Source organism: Bufo gargarizans, chromosome 1 (genome assembly GCF_014858855.1).
Source record: "Bufo gargarizans isolate SCDJY-AF-19 chromosome 1, ASM1485885v1, whole genome shotgun sequence".
NCBI classification, from domain to species: Eukaryota; Metazoa; Chordata; class Amphibia; order Anura; family Bufonidae; genus Bufo; species Bufo gargarizans.
Genome location: NC_058080.1, coordinates 96,042,487 through 96,067,073, shown reverse-complemented (window position 1 = coordinate 96,067,073; position 24,587 = coordinate 96,042,487). Strand labels below are relative to the sequence as shown.

At 43.7% G+C, this 24,587-nt stretch overlaps 1 protein-coding gene across 3 annotated transcripts in view; it reads right to left on the bottom strand.

The window, feature by feature from the left end:
* The window catches only part of BST1 (bone marrow stromal cell antigen 1), a 192,828-nt gene that overhangs the window by 52,759 nt on the left and 115,482 nt on the right, over nt 1–24,587 (bottom strand). For 2 of the 3 annotated variants that reach the window (XM_044296795.1, XM_044296804.1), the window contains exon 5: nt 290–372. The exons of the other annotated variant lie outside the window; for it this stretch is intronic. In XM_044296795.1, coding sequence (XP_044152730.1) covers nt 290–372 — 83 coding nt within the window. The remainder of the gene's footprint in view (nt 1–289; nt 373–24,587) is intronic. 3 annotated transcript variants of the gene reach the window in all.

The window sequence follows — 24,587 nt, the reverse complement described above, 5'->3', positions numbered from 1 at the left end:
GTGGAACACGGTCCGTGTGATACCGGCCTGGATTTCTTCAGAGTGCAGGAGTGCACGGCGTCATTGGTTGCTATGATGCCGTGCGCTCCTGCGCTCTGAAGAAATCCAGGCCGATATCACACAGACAGTGTTCCACCGACGTGTGAATGCAGCCTTAGTAGGTGAGATGATCAGGACATGTTCCTCCCAGGCTCTGAAAAGATAATAGCAATGTTACAAGGTTGCTCCTTTCCATTGTTTCCTCTGGGGTATCTATTATCCCTCAATAATTATAAAGGAAAACACTTACAGTAACAGAAGCCAACCTCCAGAAAGACTCCTCAGCATTATTCTCACACTCAGATGTAGTAGGGCATGAGTTGTAGTCAAATCCTAAAGCCAGAGACATTATACATACATGTTATCACTGACATTCCTGCAGTAAAATACTGCATTATTCCAATACCAATACCATCCATGGTTTATTTTGGGAGCTGAAGGAAAGTCTCATGAAATTATAGAACATCTCCAGTAAATATTTCCAGTATCTCTCTCTAAGGCCTCTTTCACACTTGCGTTGTCCGGATCCGGCGTGTACTCCACTTGCCGGAATTACACGCCGGATCCGGAAAAACGCAAGTGAACTGAAAGCATTTGAAGACGGATCAGTCTTCAAAATGCTTTCAGTGTTACTATGGCAGCCAGGACGCTATTAAAGTCCTGGTTGCCATAGTAGGAGCGGGGAGCGGTATACTTACAGTCCGTGCGGCTCCCGGGGCGCTCCAGAATGACATCAGAGCGCCCCATGCGCATGGATGACGTGCCATGCGATCACGTGATCCATGCCCTTGGGGCGCCCTGACGTCACTCTGAAGCGCCCCGGGAGCCGCACGGACGGTAAATATGCTGCTCCCCCGCTCCCCACTACACTTTACCATGGCTGCCGGGACTTTAGCGTCCCGGCAGCCATGGTAACCATTCAGAAAAAGCTAAACGTCGGATCCGGCAATGCGCCGAAATTACGTTTAGCTTAAGGCCGGATCCGGATCAATGCCTTTCAATGGGCATTAATTCCGGATCCGGCCTTGCGGCAAGTCTTCAGGATTTTTGGCCGTAGCAAAAAGCGCAGCATGCTGCGGTATTTTCTCCGGCCAAAAAACGTTCCGGCCCGGAACTGAAGACATCCTGATGCATCCTGAACGGATTTCACTCCATTCAGAATGCATTAGGATAAAACTGATCAGGATTCTTCCGGCATAGAGCCCCGACGACGGAATTCTATGCCGGAAGAAAAGAACGCAGGTGTGAAAGAGCCCTAAAGTGGTGCCTAAAAGTTTATAAACTCTTTCTATTTTTCTGCATAAATATGACCTAAAATTACATAAAGTTTTCACAGAAGTCCAACGGTAAATGAAGATAAGTAAAAAATATTAGACTTAGGCCTCTTTCACACTGGTGTGTGCGCCCCGTTGCTGTATTGCGGATCACATTTGTGGATCCGCAATACACGGGTGCCGTTCCGTGGGCATTCCGCATCACTTCAATGGGTGCGGAGATGCGGAATGGTGCGGAACGGAACCCTATGGAAGCACTATGGAGTGCTTCCGTGGGGTTTCGTCCCGTACTTCCGTTCCGCAAAAAGATAGAACATGTCCTATCTTTTTGCGGAACGGCCGGTTCGCGAACCCATTCAAGTGAGTGGGTCCGCGATCCGCTGCGAATGGGTCCGCGATCCGCTGCGGCTGCCCCACGGACTGTGCTCATGTATTGCGGCCCCCTTCCTCAGTGGGGGTACAGTGGAAACCCTGAAACGCATTTGGTTAGGACCTGCTTTATGTACGGATGAACAACAACATATTTGCCTTTATCCACCGTCTTCTTTGAAAAATCCAGATTGAAAGATATCCCTCTGGAACCCCACCGACTCCCTGGTGTTGCCGGACACTCAAGGTGTGTAATGCAGCCAGATTCCTGTAATACTCACCACAAACCAGGTCAATGGAGGATCATATGAACGGGCTCGTTCACAAAGGACATTTACAGCAATAGAAGCCGTCCGGAAAGGTAAAAGGCATTTTAGGTAGTGCGGTATAGTGGAATGCCACGCATACACCCCAAATCTTTCTGCCATATCGCCTATTTTATGATTGTTTTACAGATTACCTATGGCCGCTTCATTTGTTACCAATCTGTCTTGGAATAGAGAGGGTATATTCCTGCAGGTGGAGGAACACACCTGCTGATTAATCTATTAATGACACTGGCAAACTGAACTTGAACTGCTGCCAATTGACCGAGCAATGGACAATTGTAATTTTTAAGCATGCTTGAAAATGATCATTTGCCAGCGGTAAATCATGCTGTATAATTACAATCTGCCACTGGCAAATTACTAGACAGCATGGGTACGAATGATGGCATAATGATCACTCCTCCCCATGCTGCGGAGGAGATCTCTGTATGTAATAGCAGCAGTCTCCTCCACTAGCTAGCAGGCGATTGACGGGAGGAAACGCTTCCCTCCTGACAATCTATTGCTCAATTGGCCTGTGTAATACAGACTTAAGTCATTTATTTATTGAGCAAAATGATCCAATATCACATGTGTAGTACCCGAGATCTGGGGGTACTACAAATTGTATAGTTATGTGTTATATATTTTACTGTTTGCTTCTGGGCTGTAGCTACCAGCAAGGAAAGTTTGGCAAGGAACAGGGCTAACCACTCTTTTCCTCCCTTTTAGGAGTGGGCTGGACCTGCTTTCTGCCAAGGGGATGTTCCTGAGTAACTTCAGAGAGGAGAGGAAGAAACCTGCAAGGCTCCTGCTATCTAATTTCCAGAGAGAACTACTCCAATTGTCCTCAAGTAAAGCTTTGAGGTTCCAGAAAGTAGCGTAAACTGCTACATCTGCATCTACAGACACTGCTGTAGGGTAGGGGAATACAGCCAAGCCACCCATCTCTAGTGATGAGCGGGAGGTGCCATATTCGGCGAAATTCGCGAATATTCGTCATTATTCTAGTTTTCGCGATTAATATGCGATTTAAATAATTGCGTATTGCGATTTTAACTTAAGGTAACTTTCCTATTGGTTTGATATCTAGAATTAGCGAAGATGACGAATATGAAGAATGTATTCGTCATATTCCTCAAAACGAAGATAACGAAGTATTCTCCATCTTTGTTTTAGCTTCATATTCGTCAACTTCACTAATTCTAGCAATCAAATTCGGAAAGTTGACTATAGAGACAGCTGTGTTTAATTCGCTATGCGATAATATTACTTTGCTTTGTTTTTCAAATAAATAGAATAATTATAATAATTATCAAGTATTATAATTATTTTATTTATTTAAAAAAAAGCTAAGTAATATTATCGCATAACGAATTAAAAACTTAGCTGTCGCTAGTCAACTTTCCTATTTGATTGATTGCTAGAATTATCGAAGTTGACGAATATGGAGCTAAAACGAAGATGGAGAATATTTTGTTAACTTCGTTTTGAGGAATATGACGAATACATTCGTCATATTCGTCATCTTCGCTAATTCTACCAAGCCAACCATAGTAAACCAGGTCTAAGTTGAAATCGCAATGCGATTACTTCAAGTTATATTAATCGCATGGCGATTTCAACTTAGCACTGCTATATTCCATGTTCGTTAATTCTAGCCTAGAATTAACGAAGTTAACAAACGAATATGGAATATAGCAGTGCTAAGTTGAAATCGCAATGTGATTAATATAATTTGAATTAATCGCATTGCAATTTCAACTCAGACCTGGTTTACTATGGTTGGCTTGGTAGAATTAGCGAAGATGACGAATATGACGAATGTATTCGTCATATTCCTCAAAACGAAGTTAACAAAATATTCTCCATCTTCGTTTTAGCTCCATATTCGTCAACTTCGATAATTCTAGCAATCAAATAGGAACTATTCTATTTATTTAAAAATAAAGCAAAGTAATATTATCGCATAGCGAATTAAAAAACGTAGCTGTCTCTACTAGTCAACTTTTCTATATGATTGCTAGAATTAGCGAAGCTGACGAATATGGAGCTAAAACGAAGATGGAAAATATTTCATTAACTTCGTTTTGAGGAATATGACGAATACAATTGTCATATTCGTCATCTTCGCTAATTCTACCAAGCCAACCATAGTAAACCAGGTCTAAGTTGAAATCGCAATGCGGTTAATTCAAGTTATCATAATCGCATTGCGATTTCAACTTAGCACTGCTATATTCCATATTTGTTCGTTAACTTCGTTAATTCTAGACTAGAATTAACGATTCACGAATATGGAATATAGCAGTGCTAAGTTGAAAGCGCAAAGCGATTACTTCAAGTTATATTAATCGCATTGCGATTTCAACGTAATTCTCAAATCCGACAGTACATTCTAGTATGGAGGCGTTCCCATGGTGAAGGGGACGCTCCATGAGCACAGAAGTCAGCAGAAGCGGCAACGGGCACTGACTGGAGCAGCCAGGAAACCAGGAATCCTAAGGACAGGTAAGAACTACTTTTGGGAAGTGGGAAAGAAAAAAATATAACAATAAAAAAAAAATAAAAAAAAAATATTCTAAATAGCGAATTTATAACACTATATTCGAAATATTCACGAATTAGCGAAGTGCCGATATTCACTAAAAAAATTCAATATTAGAATATTCGTGCTCACCACTACCCATCACCACGCAACCACTTGGCCAGTATCACCTATGTGCAGAATTGCCTCCAACCATCCTGCCTCCATATCCTTGCTGGTGCCAGAGAAGAATTGCACTAAAAGCCCGCTGTTGCTGTATTTCAAGTTCTATGTTGCATTTAGTTAAAAAGACTTTGTTACGTTTAACTGTGGCCTCATTCTTCACTACTATAACTTTCACTGCAATGGACCCCAGGGAGCAACGGCAACAGAGAAGGTACACCATGACACAGAACTTCATCAGGGCCACTATCACTCCTATGCTCTACACTAGTGATGTCCCGAACTATTTGATTGTTCGCGTTCGCCGCGGCGGGCAAACATATGCGATGTTTGGTCCGCCCCCTATACATCATCATTGAGCAAACTTTGACCCTGTACCTCACAGTCAGCAGACACATTCCAGCCAATCAGCAGCAGACCCTCCCTCCCAGACCCTCCCACCTCCTGGACAGCATCCATTTTAGATTCATTCGGAAGCTGCATTCTTAGTGAGAGGAGGGACAGTGCTGCTGCTGCTGATCTAATAGGGAAAGCGTTAGCTAGGGCATTGTTCTGTGTCCACAGACTCATCTGCTGTAAGGACAGCGTCCTGACAGCACCCCAAAAAGCCCTTTTTAGGGCTAGTACATCAGTATGCTTTTTTTCATATATATATATATATATATATATATATATATATATTGCAGTTGCCTGCCCGTGTCTGTGAGAGGCTGCAGGCTCAGTCACAGACAGTACTGTGTGCACACCATTCATACAGGGTGTCACAGACAATACCTTGCAGATAAAAAAAGTCAATTTATATTATTTATCTGTGATATAATCGCAGTTGCAAGCCAGTGAGTGACTGTGTGGCCCAGAGACAGTACTGTAGGCACACCATTCATACAGGGTGTCACAATACCTTGCAGATAAAAAAAATTCAATTTATTATTTTTCTGTGATATAATCCCAGTTGCAAGCCAGTGTGTGTCTGGCCCACAGACTGTACTGTGGCCACTGGCTAGGCCACCACTCATACCGGACGCAGTGACCGTGGATTCAAACAAAGGGGAGGGAGCCAGCATTTTTTTAACCATCTCCCCGTTCGAAAAATCAATTGAATAAATGGACCCCAGATTGGGGACGTAACAGGGATTAAACTGATGAGAAGAGAACTACAGAAAATACCACTCATATCGGGTGTGACAGTAAATTGCACGGCGCAGACGCAGTGACCGTGGATTCAAACAAAGGGGAGGGAGCCAGCGTTTTTTTCAACCATCTCCCCGTTCGAAAAATCTATTCAATTCGCCTTTCGGGTCCCTTGGTGTTGTACGTGGCTGGGTGGAGGAAGAAACCTTCAATGACATCAACGGGACATGGCTAGCTTGGTATCCAACCTTGTGCAAATGGGAAATTTGCGGTTGGGCAAATGGACTGTTTGCGGTTGTTTGCGGTGCATTAAAAGGGGAGTTTGGTCGGTCAATGTCTGTGAAGCGGGCGTAACCCTTACACTACCTGATCGATACAACATCATACCTGATCGTATACACACACTGGATGTTTTAAACCATGTTGTTCAAAATATTTTAGGATTGTTAGGTGATTTATGCCCTTTATGGATTAAAATCCAACTCTGCGTCAACTATGTAATTTTCAATGGAAGTTTTGCCATGGATCCCCCTCCGGCATGCCACAGTCCAGGTGTTAGTCCCCTTGAAACAACTTTTCCATCACTACTGTGGCTAGAAAGAGTCCTTGTGGGTTTTAAAATTCACCTGCCTATTGAAGTCAATGGCGGTTCGCCTGGTTCACGAAAATTTGCATAAATTCGCGTTCGCCGTCTGCGAACGGAAAATTTTATGTTTGCGACATTTCTACTCTACACCTGTTCCTCATGGGGGTCGCTGCTTTCTCCTGAGCTCCCTGGGCCACACATGCGGTGATGGCAGGGTGCATGTTTTCTTCATTTGAGGCACGCCATGGCTCACATTTTGGACCTGTTGGGTCTCCTGTCTGGTGTTAGATGGGATGCCTTTGACGTTAGGTAGATGGTTGCAAAGCAGGAACGCAGACAGAAGGGGTGGCGAATGGATAGTGGAGTCAATAATCAGACCTGTTTGGTTATAATAAATAAAGTCTCCTCCTTTACTGAGAAGCTGATGAGAGTTGTAGTAGACACATGGTAGAAAAAAATAAAATCACGGAAAAAAGATACAAAACATCCTGCACGATATGTTAGTAAAATATGCGGATGTATATGGCTACATTTATAAAGTCACATAAACTAATGCACTATAACAATAGATCACTCTAATGATAAAATATGAGACTCTTAGGCCTATTGCACACGACCGTATGGCTTTTTCAGTGTTTTGCGGTCCGTTTTTCATGGATCCGTTGTTCCGTTTTTTGTTTCCGTTGTGTTTCCGTTTCTGTTCCGTTTTTCCGTTCCGTTTTTCCGTATGGCATATACAGTATACAGTAATTACATAGATAAAATTGGGCTGGGCATAACATTTTCAATAGATGGTTCAGGAAAAAACGGAACGGAAACGGAAGACATACGGATGCATTTCCGTATGTGTTCCGTTTTTTTTGCGGATCCATTGACTTGAATGGAGCCACGGACTGTGATTTGCGGGCAATAATAGGACATGTTCTATGTTAAAACGGAACGGAAAAACGGAAATACGGAAACGGAATGCATACGGAGTACATTCAGTTTTTTTTACGGAACCATTGAAATGAATGGTTCCGTATACGGACCGTATACGGATCGCAAAAAACGGCCAGTAAACGGGAAAAAAAAACGGCCGTGTGCAATAGGCCTTAGTCAATATATTTTGATTAAAACTAGTGTGGGTGCTCTGGTGCTCAAGTAGAACACTTTGGGATGCTCGGTTGCTCTACAGAGCACTAGAGCACAAAGAAAGTCAATGGGAGAACCCGAGCATTAAACCAGGCACCCCCTGCTCTGAAGAGGGGGGGTGTCTAGTTCACAGGAAAAGGTCAGAAATTGATGGAAACACAACTGAAATGGTTCGGGAACAGCATGGGGAGGATGCATGGATTAATCTTGGTCTCCCAGGTCACTGCTGGGAACGATGTTGTCCGAGAAGTACGCCACTTTTACAGACTGACAATAATACGCACAAAACCGAAGATAAAATCGATTTTAGAGGAAAAATTGTTAGGAAACATTCTTTCCTGTATATTTACTTGTAGATAAAGTGCAAGTGCTGCCAATAATTACAAGCAAGAGGCACTCAGATACAACCTGTATATCACATAAAGGAGGGCCTCATTCACATTGTGGTACAATTGTTCAGGTAGTGGGACTTCTTGACTCATAAAGCCTATGCACTAAGTGAAAGGGCTGCCAAAAATTACAAGGAACCGGCACTCCAATACACCCTTTATTACACATAAAGGAGGGCATCATACACAGCCTTAAAAAATTATGATTGATTGCCTGCTGGTGACCCTCAAAAACTATTGGAGCAAGGGCCTGCTGCTGATCTGACCATCTAAAACATTAGGGGTGAGGGCCTGCTGCTGAGCTGACCCCTCTAAAACATTAGGGGCGAGGGCCTGCTGCTGAGCTGACCCCTCTAAAACATTAGGGGCAAGGGCCTGCTGCTGAGCTGACCCCTCTAAAACATTAGGGGCGAGGGCCTGCTGCTGAGCTGACCATCTAAATCATTAGGGGTGAGGGCCTGCTGCTGATCTGACCGTCTAAAACATTATGGGCGAGGGCCTGCTGCTGAGCTGACCCTCTAAAACATTAGGGGCGAGGGAAGCCTAATAAGTATGTTGATATGATGGAGGAGGAGGACTAGAAAAGGAAGATTGAACCATATACCCTTTTTGTGGTGGAAGGGGTGCATGGGAATACAGTGTATTCACTACACCATAAAAGACACATTTAAAGTGCCTTTATGTTCAGCCGCTTTCCTCTGGTGGAGTAGAGAAGTCAGGGGCAATCCAGGCCTTGTTCATTTTGATAAGAGTTAACCTGTCAGCATTTTCAGTTGACAGGTGGATGCACTAATCAGTTATTATGCCCTCAGCAGCACTGAATACCAGCTCTGACAAAAAGCTGGTGGAAGGGAAGGCCAGCACCTCCGAGGCGTAGAGAGACAGTTTGTGCCACGTGTCCAGCTTGGACAACCAATAGTGGTAAGGCACAGAGGGATCACTGAGGATGCTGACACGGTCTGCTACGTACTCCTTCACCATCCTCCAAAACGTTTCCCTCCTTGTGACAGTAGGCTGCGCATCAGGGTGAGGGTGCTGGCGAGGTGTCATGAAACTGTCCCAGGCCTTGGAGAGTGTTGCCCTGTATCTGTTGGAACTGCTGTGTATTCCCCTCGTCTCCCCTCCTCGGTTGCCCAAGGAACTACGTACTCTGCTGCCAGCGTTGTCAGCCGGAAATTTTTGGAGCAATTTTTCCACAAGGACCTTCTGGTATTGCACTATTTTGCTAGTCCTCTCCACCACAGGAATGAGAGATGAAAAGTTCTCTTTGGAGCAGGGGTCGAGAAAGGTGAAGAACCAGTAATCGGTGTTGGCCAAAATGCGTATAACGCAAGGGTCACGGGAAAGGCAGCATAACATAAAGTCAGCCATGTGTGTCAGAGTCCCAACAGACAAGACTTTGCTGTCCTCGTCAGCAGGATGACTCTCAATCTACTCATCCTCTTTCTCCTCTTCGGCCCATCCACACTGAACAGACTGAATAAACCTGCTATGGGTACTTCCCTCTGTAGTGGAGGCAACCGTCTCCTGCTCCTCCTCATCATCATCATCATCCAATTCGCGCTGAGAAGACGAACTGAGGGTGGTCTGGCTATCACCCTGTGTACTGTCTTCCCAAATTTCCACCTCTTCCACATGCAAAGCGTCCACCTTCATTGTGAGCAGCGAGCGTTGTGAAGAGCGGAAGCTGACTGGAAAGGCGACTACCAAGTTGCAGCTGGTATTCCACTACTACCCCCTGCTACTCACAATGCCTGGCCAACATGTGGAACGTGGAGTTCCAGCACGTGCTCACTTTGCACACAACAGTCGGTGAGCTGGCAATTGCAAGCACTGCTGCAGCGTTGCCAGACCGGCGGCAGCTGTAGATGACTTTTGAAAATGGGCACACATGCGGCGCACCTTCACCAATAGCTCAGGCAAATTGGGATAGGTTTTGAGAAACCGCTGAACCTTTAAGTTGAACATGTGGGCTAGGCATGGTATGTGTGTGAGCTTGCCGAGCTCCAAAGCCGCCACCAAGTTACGGCCATTATCAGACACAACCATGCCTGGTTGTAGGTTGAGTGGCGAGAGCCACAGCTCAGTCTGGTCCCTTATACCCTGCCACAGCTCTGCAGCGGTATGCTGTTTGTCACCTAAGAAAATTAGTTTCAGCACGGCCTCTTGCCGCTTCCCCACTGCAGTGCTACACTGCTTCCAGCTACTGACTGGTGCTGCAAGATGAGAATTCAGAGGTGGAGGAGGAGAAAGGGGGGGTTGCAGCCCTTAATGTAGGTGGTGGCGGAAATCCTGATGGAAGTAGGGCCCTCAATCTTTGTTGTCGGTAGCACCTTTGCCATCCCAGGGTATGACTCGCTCCCAGCCTCCATAACGTTCACCCAGTGTGCAGTCAGGGAAATGTAGCTTCCCTGGCCAAAAACACTTGTCCATGTGTCAGGCGTTAAGTGGACCTTCCCAATAACTGGGCACGGGTGATGTTACGGGACACATGCTGGTGTAAGGGAGGAACGGCACACCGGGAAAAATAGTGGTGGCTGGGGACTGAGTAACGAGGGACGGCCACCGCCATCAAGCTGCGGAAAGCCTCAGTGTCCACTAGCCTAAATGGTAACATTTCTAGGGCCATCATTTTGGAAAGGTGCGCATTTAGTGCTATGGCCTGTGGGTGGGTGGCTGGGTATTTGCTTTTTCATTCAAAGGCCTGGGGTATGGACATCTGTACGCTGCACTGGGACACAGAAGTGGATGTGCTAGCTGATGGTCCAGGTGCAGGGGCGGGAGGAATTTGGGCCTGCGTTTTGGACAGGTGATTGGCCAGCACGTAATACAGGGTTAGAGTAGGCAGTGGTGTGACCTGCATACACTGATTATGGTGCTTTGATGCCATGTGGCGGTTCATGCTAGTGGTGGTGAGGTTGCTAGTGTTCACGCCCCTGCTCAGGTTGCAAATGACAATTCTTTTATCGTCCACACTTTCCTCAAAAAAGCGCCAGACTGCGGAAAACCTACCCCTTGGCAAGGGAGATTGCCTCAAGCTGGTGCTCCGGGGAACAGTTGCGAGCCTCTTTGATGTGGCCCTCCTTCTCCCTTTTAATACCCCACCTGCCTCTTTCAGCCTGTTGCAGTGCTGTGGATCCCTCCCCGTCTGTACCGCTGTCCTCGCTTGGCTTGCCACCTTCCCAGGTTGGGTCAGTGATTTCATCGTCCACCACATCCTCTTCCACTTCTTCACTCTGGTCACCCTCATGACTTGTTGACCTAACAAGAACCTCACTTATTGACAACTGTGTCTCATCTTCATAATCCACCTCGTTAAACACTAATTGCTGTTCCCCACCGTCATCTTCTTCTGACTGTGGATGCTCAAGAGTTTGGGAATCTGTGCATAAGATCTCCTCATGTCCCTCTTCAAGCAGGCTTGGGGAGAGACCCAAATCAAGCAATGGCGATGAAAAGAGCTCCTCGGAAGATCCGAGTGTGGGAACACTTGTTTGCCAAAACTCTCCATGGTGGGAGGAAGGAGGATCAGGGTGAGGATTCTGTTGACCAGACTCTTGGCTACTGAGACTGGACTTTGTGGAAGACAGGGTGGTGCTTAACCGACTGGAAGCATTATCTGCTGCAATCCAACCGACCACCTGGTCGCACTGGTGTGACTTCGAGAGTGGTGTCCTGCGCCACCCTGCAAACTGGGACATGAAGCTAGGTATCGTGGATGAGTGTGTTTCTTGTGCTCTGGCAGCAGGCACAGTTTCACTGTGCCCAGGGCCACAGCCTCTGCGTGCACCATCAGCAGCATGGCCACTTCCCCATCCCTTACTGCTCGCCTTGAACATATTAAATGGTAAATATGCTTGCAAGTATGTCACATGTACAGAAGCGCAGGTTTTGTAAGTGTATGCGCAAATAAATTACACTGAATGTCACCGATTTTTAGGATGCCCAAACGTTATACAGGAGATGTAGCGCAGGTAATGTAGCTGTCACCAGCAGCAAAAAAATTACACTGAATGTCACAGATATTTAGGATGCGCAAACGTTATACAGGAGATATTGCGCAGGTAATGTTGCTGTCACCAGCGGCCAAGAAAAAATTACACTGAATGTCACTGATATTTAGGATATGCAAACCTTATACAGGATATGTAACGCAGGTAATGTCGCTGTCAGCAGCCGCCAAACAATTGCGCAGGATGTCATAGATATTTAGGATGCGCAAATGTAACACAACAGATGTAGCAGAGGTTGTGTCACTGTCAGCAGCAGCCAAACAATTGCACGCAATTTAGCGCAGGTTGCGCTAATAATATGTATTGCAGCCAGATAAAACAATATTCCTTAACCCTTTCAGGACCAAGCCATTTTGTACCTTAAGGACCAGGCTATTTTTTGCAAATCTGACCAGTGTCAGTTTATGTGTGAATAACTTTAAAACACTTTTACTTATCCAGGCAGTTCTGAGATTGTTTTTTCGTCCCATATTGTACTTCATGACACAGGTAAAATGAAGTCCCCCAATTTTTTTTTTTGCACAAAAAAATACCTAATTTACCCAAAATTTTAAAAAATTAGCAAATTTCATAGTTTCAGTTTCTCTACTCCTGTAATACATAGTAATACCCCTAAAAATTGTGATGACTTTACATTGCCCATATGTCTACTTCATGTTTGGATCATTTTGGGAATTACATTTTATTTTTTGGGGACGTTACAAGGCTTAGAAGTTTAGAAGCATTTTTCGGAAAATTTCCAAAACCCAATTTTTAGGGACCACTACAGCTCTGAAGTCACTTTGTGAGGCTTACATAATTGAAACCACCCAAAAATGACCCCATTCTATAAACTACACCCCTCAAGGTATTCAAAACTGATTTTACAAACTTTGTTTACCCTTTAGGTGTTGCACAAGAGTTATTGGCAAATGGGGATGAAATTTGAGAATTTCATTTTTTTGCCTAATTTTCCATTTTAACCCATTTTTTCCACTAACAAAGCAAGGGTTAACAGCCAAACAAGACTGTATCTTTATTGCCCTGACTCTGCCGTTTACAGAAACACCCCATATGTGGCCGTAAACTACTGTACGGCCACACAGCGGGGCGTAGTGTGAAAGGTGCGCCGTATGGTTTTTGGAAGCCAGATTTTGCTGGACAGTTTTTTTGACACCATGTCCCATTTGAAGCCTCCTGATGCACCCCTAGAGTAGAAACTCTATAAAAGTGACCCCATCTAAGAAACTACACCCCTCAAGGTATTCAAAACTGATTTTACAAACTTTGTTAACCCTTTAGGTGTTTAATGGAAAATAGAGATACAATTTCAAAATTTCACTTTTTTGGCAGATTTTCCATTTTAATATTTTTTTTCAAGTAACAAACCAAGGGTTAACAGCCAAACAAAACTCATTATTTATGGCCCTGATTCTGTAGTTTACAGAAACACCCCATATGTGGTTGTAAACTGCTGCACGAGCACACGGCAGGGCGCAGAAAGAAAAGGTGCGCCATATGGTTTCTGGAAGGCAGATTTTGCGGGACTGGTTTTTAGACACCATGTCCCATTTGAAGCCCCCTGATGCACCCCTAGAGTAGAAACTCTATAAAAGTGACCCATCTAAGAAACTACACCCCTCAAGGTATTCAAAACTGATTTTACAAACGTTGCTAACCCTTTAGGTGTTCCACAAGAGTTATTGGCAAATAGAGATGAAATTTCAGAATTTCAATTTTTGGGCAAATTTTCCATTTTACTATTTTTTTTTTCCAGTTACAAACCAAGGGTTAACAGCCAAACAAAACTCATTATTTATGGCCCTGATTCTGTAGTTTACAGAAACACCCCATATGTGGTCGCAAACCGCTGTATGGGCACACGGCAGGGCGCAGAAGGAAAGGGATGCCATACGGTTTTTGGAAGGCAGATTTTGCTAGACAGTTTTTTTGGGCACTATGTCCCATTTGAAGCCCCCCTGATGCACCCCTAGGTTAGAAAGTCCAAAAGAGTGACCCCATTTTGGAAACTATGGGATAAGGTGGCAGTTTTGTTGGTACTATTTTAGGGTATATATGATTTTTGGTTGCTCTATATTACACTTTTTGTGAGGCAAAGTAACAAAAAATAGAAATTCTGAAATTTCATCTCCATTTGCCACTAACTCTTGTGGAACACTTAAAGGGTTAACACAGTTTGTAAAATCAGTTTTGAATACCTTGAGGGGTGTAGTTTCCAAAATGGGGTCACTTTTTGGAGTTTCTACTGTAGGGGTGCATCAGGGGGGCTTCAAATGGGACATGGTGTCAAAAATACCAGTCCAGCAAAAACTGCCTTCCAAAAACCATATGGCATTCCTTTCCTTCTGTGCCTTGCCGTGTGGCCATACAGCAGTTTACGACCAAATATGGGGCATTTATATAAACTACAGAATCAGGCCAATAAATATTGAGTTTTATTTGGCTGTTAACCCTTGCTTTGTTACGGGAAAAAACGGATTAAATGGAAAATTTCCCCAAAAATAGCTGTTTTGGCACTGTTTTTATTTTTTATTATTTGCAACGTTCATCTGACAGGTACGATTATGTGCTATTGTTATAGAGCAGGTTCCTACGGACGTGGCAATACCTAATATGTCTACCTTTTTTTAATTTATCTAGGTTTTAAACAATAATATAATTTTTGAAACAAAAAAAAAATCATGTTTTAGTGTCTCAGTTTTTAGGCGATTGTCTCAGGTTGGGTATCATTTTTGCAGGATGAGATGACTGTTAGATTGGTACTATTTTGGGGTGCATATGACTTTTTGATCGCTTGCTATTACACTTTTTGTGATGTAAGGTAACAAAAAAATTGCTTTTTTGACACCGTTTTTATTAAAAAAAATTTTTTTACAGTGTTCACCTGAGGGGTTAGGTCATGTGGTATTTTTATAGATCAGGTTCTTACGGACGTGGCAATACCTAATATGTCTACCTTTTTTTAATTTATCTAGGTTTTACACAATAATATTTTTGAAACAAAAAAAATCATGTTTTAGTGTCTCCATAGTCTGAGAGCCATAGTTTTTAGGCGATTGTCTCATGTAGGGGCTCATTTTTTGCGGGATGAGGTGACGGTTTGATTGGCACTATTTTGGCGTACATGCAACTTTTTTGATCACTTTTATTATCTTTTTTGGGAAGTAAGGTGGGCAAAATTTCTATTTCCTCATAGTTTTTATTTTTTTATTTTTATGGCGTTCACCGTGCGGGGAAAGTAACATGATTGTTTTATAGATCAGGTCGTTACGGACGCGGCGATACCTAATATGTGTAGCGTTTTTTTTTGTTTGTTTTTTATTCAGTGATAAATGTTTTTTTTATCTTTTACTTTTTTCACTTTTTTTTTACATTTTTTTGACCCAGACCCACTTGGTTCTTGAAGATCCAGTGGGTCTGATGTCTGTATAATACAGTACAATATACTATACAGTACTGTACTGTATTTTACTTACAGTTTGCCTGAACAGATCTATGCTTTCAGCATAGATCTGTTCAGTACCATGGACAGCAGGATGACTGAGAAGGCATCCTGTTGCCATGGGAACCTTCCCCGTCTGTCACAACTGCGCAGACGGGGAAGGGTGAGGACGGGGCTGGCGGGGGGCTGTCTGTGAGCTCTCTCCCTCTCCCATTGGGGGGCTGCAAAGGCACAGCAGCCCCCCGATCGGAGAGGGAGGGAGCTCCCTGCGCTGTTAACCTTTTCCATACAGCGGTCCGTACGGACTGCTGTATGGAAAGGGTTAAACGGCTGACATTGCATCAACGATGTCAGCCGTTTATACCAGGGTGCCAGCAATGTGCTGGCACCCTGGTATACCCACTAGAAACCAACAATTATTGAAGGGGAGGCGGGCGGGGGATCGCGATCCCGCCTGCCGCACCGCCCGCCTCCCGCACCGCCCGCAACCCTCCCCCTGCACCACCCGCCCACATAATACCATTCAGGGGTGCAGGGGGGGCAAAAAAACGTTATTTGGGGAATTTTAAAGTTTCTGATCCCTGCGGTCAGGGACCGCAGGGATCAGAAACTACATAAAGCGCTAAAAAACTGCAGGTCTGAATTGACCTGCGGTTTGAAGCGATCGCCGATATGGGGGGGTCACAGGACCCCCCTCGGCATTGACCCAAGGTGCCTGGCTGTATGTAACAGCCGGCACTCGGTGACAGTTTAATGCCATGACGTTTATACTCGTCATGGAGCACTAACTAGCAGTGCTCCATGACGAGTATACACGTCATAGGTCGGGAAGGGGTTAAAAGGACTTTTGGGTCTCTAACACCTTTCAACACTAAACCCTGCCTAAAAAAAAACAATTCCTGTCCCTACACTATCTGTCCCTTCTGCTACAGCTCGCCCTGACTAAGACTGAGCCGAACCACGTGTCATCGGGTGCTATATACGGCATTACAGTGAGTGGGAGTACTTCCCCACACGTTTTTTGCCTGCGTAGCGGGCAACAAACGTGCGGGGATGAGACTCGAGCATCGCGCTCGAGCACATGCGGTGTTCGGCCGAACATCGCGATGTGCTGAGAATCGCGATGCTCGAGTCAAAATGGTGTTCTCGTCCAACACTAATCAAAACACATCTGTGCCCACCTACCCAGCGCCATGGTGGTCTCAGGTCAGGCAGGTCCTACACTATAAAGAAAAAAATGTGGGGGGTTCAGTCAGCACAACCCTGTATGCAGGTGCACATTGCTATGGCGAAATACACATACAAATGCAAAAACACAGATGCAATGGCACTCTGCAACCAGCACTCTGCCCTGCCTCTATGCTGGATGTTGAATGAGGCATTAGTGTACATTTTGGCCAAAGCGTAAGAAGCCACTCACCACGTCAAGGTCGCCTCTATGAGTGGTCCCTAACACTAGTTCCTACCTGTTATGGACCATGACAGCCACACAAAGTCCAGGGAGCGCAGGTACAGCATGCACGCCAAGCACACTCTGCTTTTAACCCCGTCCGGTGCCATAACAGCTTCCATCGCATCCAGGGATGCAAGTACCAACATGCATGCTGAGCCCACTATATACTTCTCCTGGAGCCTAATGGCTACTGGTAGGCGCTATAAAAGCAGACTCAGTTTTATACTGACTTTAAAACCAGCCTCCAGGGCATACTAACTGGTCAGGTGTGCATGACTGCATGGAGATCTCCACGCCTCCAATATATACTACAAAGAAAAAAATGTGGGGGGTTCAGTCAGCACAACCCTGTATGCAGGTGCACATTGCTATGGCGGAATACACATACAAACACAAAAACACAAATGCAGTGGCACTCTGCAACCAGCACTCTGCCCTGCCTTTATGCTGGATGTTGAATGAGGCATTAGTGTACATTTTGGCCAAAGCGTAATAAGCCACTCACCACGTCAAGGTGTACCTGCATGCTGTACCTGCGCTCCCTGGACTTTGTGTGGCTGTCATGGCCCATAACAGGTAGGAACTAGTGTTAGGGACCACTCATAGAGGCGACCTTGACGTGGTGAGTGGCTTATTACGCTTTGGCCAAAATGTACACCAATGCCTCATTCAACATCCAGCATAGAGGCAGGGCAGAGTACTGGTTGCAGAGTGCCATTGCATTTGTGTTTTTGCGTTTGTAGGTCCTACGCTATACCTACCTATGCAGTCGTGCATCTATGTTCAGGAGCGCAGACCCTGGACATATAGTGTGTCGCTCCTAGTTACCTTTATGTGCATCAGCAACCAATGAGAGGAGGAACACACACAACTATATGTACCACCTCTTTTTTCTGTGAAAAAAATGTTTTGTTTTGAAGGAGTGGCACCTTCAGGTGTGAATGTGCTTCTATCCTCGGAGTAGCATTCATGTGCACTTTTCCCCCACCTATTTAATAGGCGGCATTGGGTGGTGTATACAGCTGTGCGCGTTCCTCCTCTGATTGGTTGCTGGATGCACATAGACGAGGAGCAGCGCACTATATGTGCAGAGTCTGCTCTCCTGAATATAGATGCACAACTGCATAGGTAGGTATAGTGTAGGACCTAAAATAAAATACGTTTTGACAGGCACTCACTCATGTGGATACATCAATTTATTTCTAAAAACCTACACATATAATTAAAAAAATACACATAAAACTTAAACAAATGGAAGAATTTACAGTGTAATGGCCCTTTATTAATAAAAAAGGAGGAGAAACTTTATCTTTGTGTAAAAATCTAAAACTCCTGACAAAACGTGTAGTAATTCACTTTTTAAATGTATAAAAAGATGTTCCCATTGGGTTTAGGAGAGTGTTCACATTATGTTAGAAAACCGCATGGTAGTTCCTCTCAGAGTCAATATAAATGTGCAGGAATTGTGCAATAGGGACCGCTTAGACATATACAATGATTCCACCATGAAATTCACTTCCCAATATTTCAAGAGATTCCTCTGATTATGAAATCGCTTTACCTGGGTAATAAATCCCCGGTTAGGATTCCTCAGTACATGGGTGAAGTGTATAGGTAAGTATTCACTATCACTCAAAAACAAAGTTTCTCAATGTATAGATCAATACTGACTTTAGGCTTGGAGTAATAATTGCGTTCAGGTTCAATATGGTAAAAGGAAACGCGTGCATACACAGTGCGCTTAGATGTTTAACTGGGTTTTATGCAGGTAAAGGTTCTTGTTTAAGGAGGCTTAATCATTCCATCTCCGATAGATAGTTGCATGCTGCTACTTACAGTTCTGGACTGTGCGGCGAGTGGGGTATTGTGCCTCGGCGTGGGGTCCCACGTGGTCCCCGGCACTAGTGCGACCTCCCTCCGCTACTTCTCCTCGTTCAGAGCACCGCAGTTCTAGAGTTCAGCCCGCCACCTCTGCACTCCGGCTCCGAGGCACGGCGTCTCACGTGGACGGCAAATAGTATCAATGTTGCTACTATGGAAACACAGCGTCCCACGTGATCAGGAGTCTGTGTAGATACTTTCGGTCAAATGATGGTCTCAGGTGTCACCTGGCAGTGGCACAATAAGTCCTTATGGAGCGCTCCCGTATATTAGTTATTTGAATCCGATCAATGCATAGATCACGATCTGGAGGTCCCCAGGTCCACCAAACGCGTTTCGGAACCATGGCCTGTTCTTTTCTCAGTGGTAAAGGCCTCCATATTGTGTGATCCCTTAAATAGTGTATTTAGGAAACATCCAAAATCCAAACTGGATCCCAGTGTAGGACCTGCCTGACCTGGATAGGTGGGCACAGATGTGTTTTAGATTTTATCATTAGAGTGAGGGCTTAGTCCATATGTTATGTTTGCATCTATTGTTATAGTGCATTAGTTTCTGTGACTGTACACAGATAGTAGAAATAGGCACAGTTCTGAGGTATATAACAGAGTAGTAGTATAGACAGTAACAATGATGGTAGTAGTAGTACTCCCTGAGTCACTCTAGATATGCTTTGCAATCTTCCCAAATAACCACAGGCTTTCTGCAATGCCCAGTCTACTTGGTGCAGAACTTAGATCCAGATGGCCAGTCGGTCTCAGAAGTGTGGTGGGCACTGGAGGCAATTAACCCTTTCCACAGCAGTAAAGTCTTTTGCTAGAAAGAAACCATTACCTTACTGTCTTTCCAGCACGGTCTTTAAATGTTTCTCAGCCATCTACAAATGTCCGTTCTCTTTCTCTCAGGGATATTCTCTCTGTTCAGTTGCTTTTCTGGCATCTTTCAGTATCAGGGATAAGCTCCCTGGACTAGGCCTTGTTTTAAGTAGTTATCACTAGGCACATCCTCACTCTAGCTCTCTAGGTCTGCTTGATCTCTCCAACCAGGTTGCGAGAAAAGTCCATCATCCCGGCAACTACACTAACACTGCCAGTTTTGTTAGCTACCTGTGGACAACTATTTGGAATTTACAGTGTACAAAGAAGAGTACGTTAACCATGTTAAACACTTTGGCAGTGATTCACTACGATATTAACACTTTAGCAGTAATTGACTGGGTCACTGCACATCACTGTGTTTATTATTCTTCTACTGAAGAAAGGAGAGCTCCAACAGAGACAAGAAAAAGGAATCGTGCTACTTTGGATGACTTCAAAGCTAAGTGTTTATTAAAAACACATAATAACACTAAAACATAGCTACGCGTTTCGGTGGCAGTCCGCCACCTTCATCAGGCTTGTACTGTTAATACATACAAGAAACAAATATATACTAGAGCTACTGGAAGTCAGTATTAACCCTAGATTATCTGACAACACCAGAAAGAAAAAGAAACAAAAAAATAGTAGCCCTAAATATTCTTGTACTGTGACATTACTGTGTTCATTATTCCTGTACTGTGACATCACTGTGTCTAGTATCTCTGTGCTATGACATCACTGTGCTTATCCTTATACTGGGAAAAAACTGTCTCTATTACCTCTGTACAGTGACATCATGTAATTATTATACCTGTACTGTGACATCACTGTGTTTATTATTTCTGTGACATCACTGTGTTCATAATCCCTGTAGTGTGACATTGCTGTTTTATACCAGTACTGTGACATCACTGTGTTTATTATCTCTGTACTGTGACATCACTGTGTTTATTATCTCTGTACTGTGACATCACTGTGTTTATTATCCCTGTACTGTGACATCACTGTGTTTATGATCCCTGTACTGTGACATCACTGTGTTTATGATCCCTGTACTGTGACATCACTGTGCTTATTATCCCTGTACTCTGACATCACTGTGCTTATTATCCCTGTATGGTGACATCTCTTTATTATCTCTGTACTGTAACATCATATAGTTATTATCTCTGTACTGTGACATCACTTTGCGTTATCTCTGTAGTGTAATGTCTCTGTCTTTATTATCCCTGTACTGTGACATCACTGTGCTTATCATCCCTGTGGTGGGAAACGATTGTTTGCATTATGCAGGTTTTGAGACATCACTATAAGAATTATTAACCCCTACCGGTACGTCCTAAGTTTAAATCGCGTTTGCGGCGCCTCGGGGGTTAATCCGAACAGGATGCCGGCTGAAATCATTTAGCCAGCATCCTGTCACAACGCCAGGGGGGTCATGTGACCCCCCCGTATCGGCGATCGCCGCAAACCGCAGGTCAATTCAGACCTGCGGTTTGCTGCGCTTTCTGCAGTTTCTGATCCCCGCGGTCCCTGACCGTGGGGATCAGACACTTTAGTGTGCCTAAACTATCGATTTTGCACCCCCCCCCCCCTGCACTCCTGCATGATTTTATGTTGGCAGGTAGTGCGGGGGGGGGGTTGTGGGCGGTGGGGGCGGTGCGAAAATTCGTTGGTGGTTTACCAGAGTGTCGGCACATTGCTGAAACTCTGGTATAAACAGCTGACATCTGTGCAGATGTCAGCCATTTAACCCTTTCCATACCGCGGTCCGTATGGACCGCTGTATGGAAAAGGTTAACTGTCAGGGTCAGGGAGCTCCCTCTCCCATCGGAGGGCTGATGTGCCTTTGCAGCCCCCCGATGGAGAGGGAGAGAGCCCCCAGACAGCCCCCGTCCTTACCCTTCCCCGTCTGCGAAGTTGTGGCAGACGGGGAAGGTTCCCATGGCAACAGGACGCCTTCTCAGGCATCCTGCTGTCCATGGTGCTGAACAGATCTGTGCTAAAGGCATGGATCTGTTCAGACAAAGTGTAAGTAACATACAGTACAATACACTACATAGTGTACTGTACTGTAATATACAGACATCAGACCCACTGGATCTTCAAGAACCAAGTGGGTCTGGGTCAAAAAAATGTAAAAAAAAGGTGAAAAAAGTTAAGATAAAAAAAAACACATTTATCACTGAATAAAAATGTTAAAAATAAAATACACTACACATATTAGGTATCGCCGCGTCCGTAACGACCTGATCTATAAAACGGTCATGTTACTTTCACCGCACGGTGAACGCCATAAAAATAAAAAAATAAAAACTATGAGAAAATTGAAATTTTGCCCACCTTACTTCCCAAAAAAGGTAATTAAAGTAATCAAAAAAGTCGCATGTACGCAAAAATAGTACCAATCAAACCGTCATCTCATCCCGCAAAAATCATACCCTACCCAAGATAATCGCCCAAAAACTGAAAAAACTATGGCTCTTAGACTATGGAAACACTAAAACATGATTTTTTTTGTTTCAAAAATGAAATCATTGTGTAAAACTTACATAAATAAAAATAAAGTATACATATTCGGTATAGCCACGTCCGTATTTACCGGCTCTATAAAAATATCACATGACCTAACCCCTCAGGTGACCACCGTAAAAAACTAAAAATAAAAACGGTGTAAAAAAAGCAATTTTTTGTCATCTTACATCACAAAAAGTGTAATCGCAAGCAATCAAAAAGTCATATGCACCCCAAAATAGTGCCAATCAAACCGTCATCTCATCCCGCAAAAAATGAGACCCTACTTAAAATAATCGCCCAAAAACTGAAAAAACTATGGCTCTTAGACTATGAAGACACTAAAACATTTTTTTGGTTTTAAAAATGAGGTCATTGTATAAAACTTACATAAATAAAAAAAATTGTATACATATTAGGTATCACCGCGTCCGTGACAACCTGCTCTATAAAATTACCACATGATCTAACCTGTCAGATGAATGTTGTAAATAACAAAAATAAAAAACGTGCCAAAAAAGCTATTTCTTGTTACCTTGCCGCACAAAAAGTGTAATATAGAGCAACCAAAAATCATATGTACCCTAAACTAGTACCAACAAAACTGCCACCCTATCCCGTAGTTTCTAAAATGGGGTCACTTTTTTGGCGTTTCTACTCTAGGGGTGCATCAGGGGGGCTTCAAATGGGACATGGTGTCAAAAAAACCAGTCCAGCAAAATCTGCCTTCCTAAAACCCTATGGCATTCCTTTCCTTCTGCGCCCTGCCGTGTGCCCGTACAGCGGTTTACGACCACATATGGGGTATTTCTGTAAACTACAGAATCAGGGCCATAAATAATGAGTTTTGTTTGGCTGTTAACCCTTGCTTTGTAACTGGAAAAAAAATATTAAAATGGAAAATCTGCCAAAAAAGTGAAATTTAGAAATTGTATCTCTATTTTCCATTAAATCTTGTGCAACACCTAAAGGGTTAACAAAGTTTGTAAAATCAGTTTTGAATACCTTTAGGGGTGTATTTTCTTAGATGGGGTCACTTTTTTGGAGTTTCTACTCTAGGGGTGCATCAGGGGGGCTTCAAATGGGACATGGTGTCAAAAAACCAGTCCAGCAAAATCTGGCTTCCAAAAACCATACGGCACACCTTTCCCTCTACGCCCTACTGTGTGCCCGTACAGTAGTTTACGGCCACATATGGGGTGTTTCTGTAAACGGCAGAGTCAGGGCAATAAAGATAGTCTTGTTTGGCTGTTAACTCTTGCTTTGTTAGTGGAAAAAATGGGTTAAAATGGAAAATTAGGCAAAGAAATGAAATTCTCAAATTTCATCCCCATTTGCCAATAACTCTTGTGCAACACCTAAAGGGTTAACGAAGTTTGTAAAATCAGTTTTGAATACCTTGAGGGGTGTAGTTTATAGAATGGGGTCATTTTTGGGCAGTTTCTATTATGTAAGCCTCGCAAAGTGACTTCAGACCTGTAGTGGTCCCTAAAACTTGGGTTTTTGTAAATTTCTGAAAAATTTCAAGATTTGCTTCTAAACTTCTAAGCCTTGTAACATCCCCAAAAAATAAAATATTATTCCCAAAATATTTCAAACATGAAGTAGACATATGGGGAATGTAAAGTCATCACAATTTTTGGGGGGTATTACTATGTATTACAGAAGTAAAGAAACTGAACCTTTGAAATTTGCTATTTTTTCCAAATTTTTGGTAAATTAGGTATTTTTTTTATCCCCAAAAATTAATTTTTTTGACTTCATTTTACCAGTGTCATGAAGTACAATATGTGACGAAAAAACAATCTCAGAATGGCCTGGATAAGTCAAAGTGTTTTAAAGTTATGAGCACTTAAAGTGACACTGGTCAGATTTGCAAAAAATGGCCAAGTCCTTAAGGTGAAATAGGGCTGAGTCCTTAAGGGGTTAATGTGCAGTAATATCACTGCATACAGTATATTATCAGTGTTGTACATATACAGCCTGTGCCATCTTTAAAGACCTGACATATGGCATACATATACAGCACATGTCAGGAAAGGATTGAGAGAGCTGTGCATAATTAAATTCCCACAAACCTCAAAGAAGTGAAGCAACGTTGTAAACAAGAGTGGGCCAAAATTCCTCCAAGATGATCAAAGAGACTGGTATAATTATGACTGATTCAAGTTATTGCTGCTAAAGGCACTTCTAAAGGCTATTGATTCATGAGCTACACCTGGAAACGGATTCCTGAGGAAGGGGCCAGTGCTGTGCTACATAAGAGAATGCCTGTACTATGAATTGCATGTGCAGTGAGCCCCTTTGGGAGCCGGTGTAGAGGATGGGAGTGGTAGTGACCCCGATGTAGTTTAACTGTGTCACAGTTTCCTATCTCACGCCGTCGCTTCCTGGGGTTCGATGCAGAGAAAAAGATGATGAAAGGAACCAGGCAGAGATGGTTGAACAAATAATCCCTCCTTTTACTGAGTGCAAAAACGAATA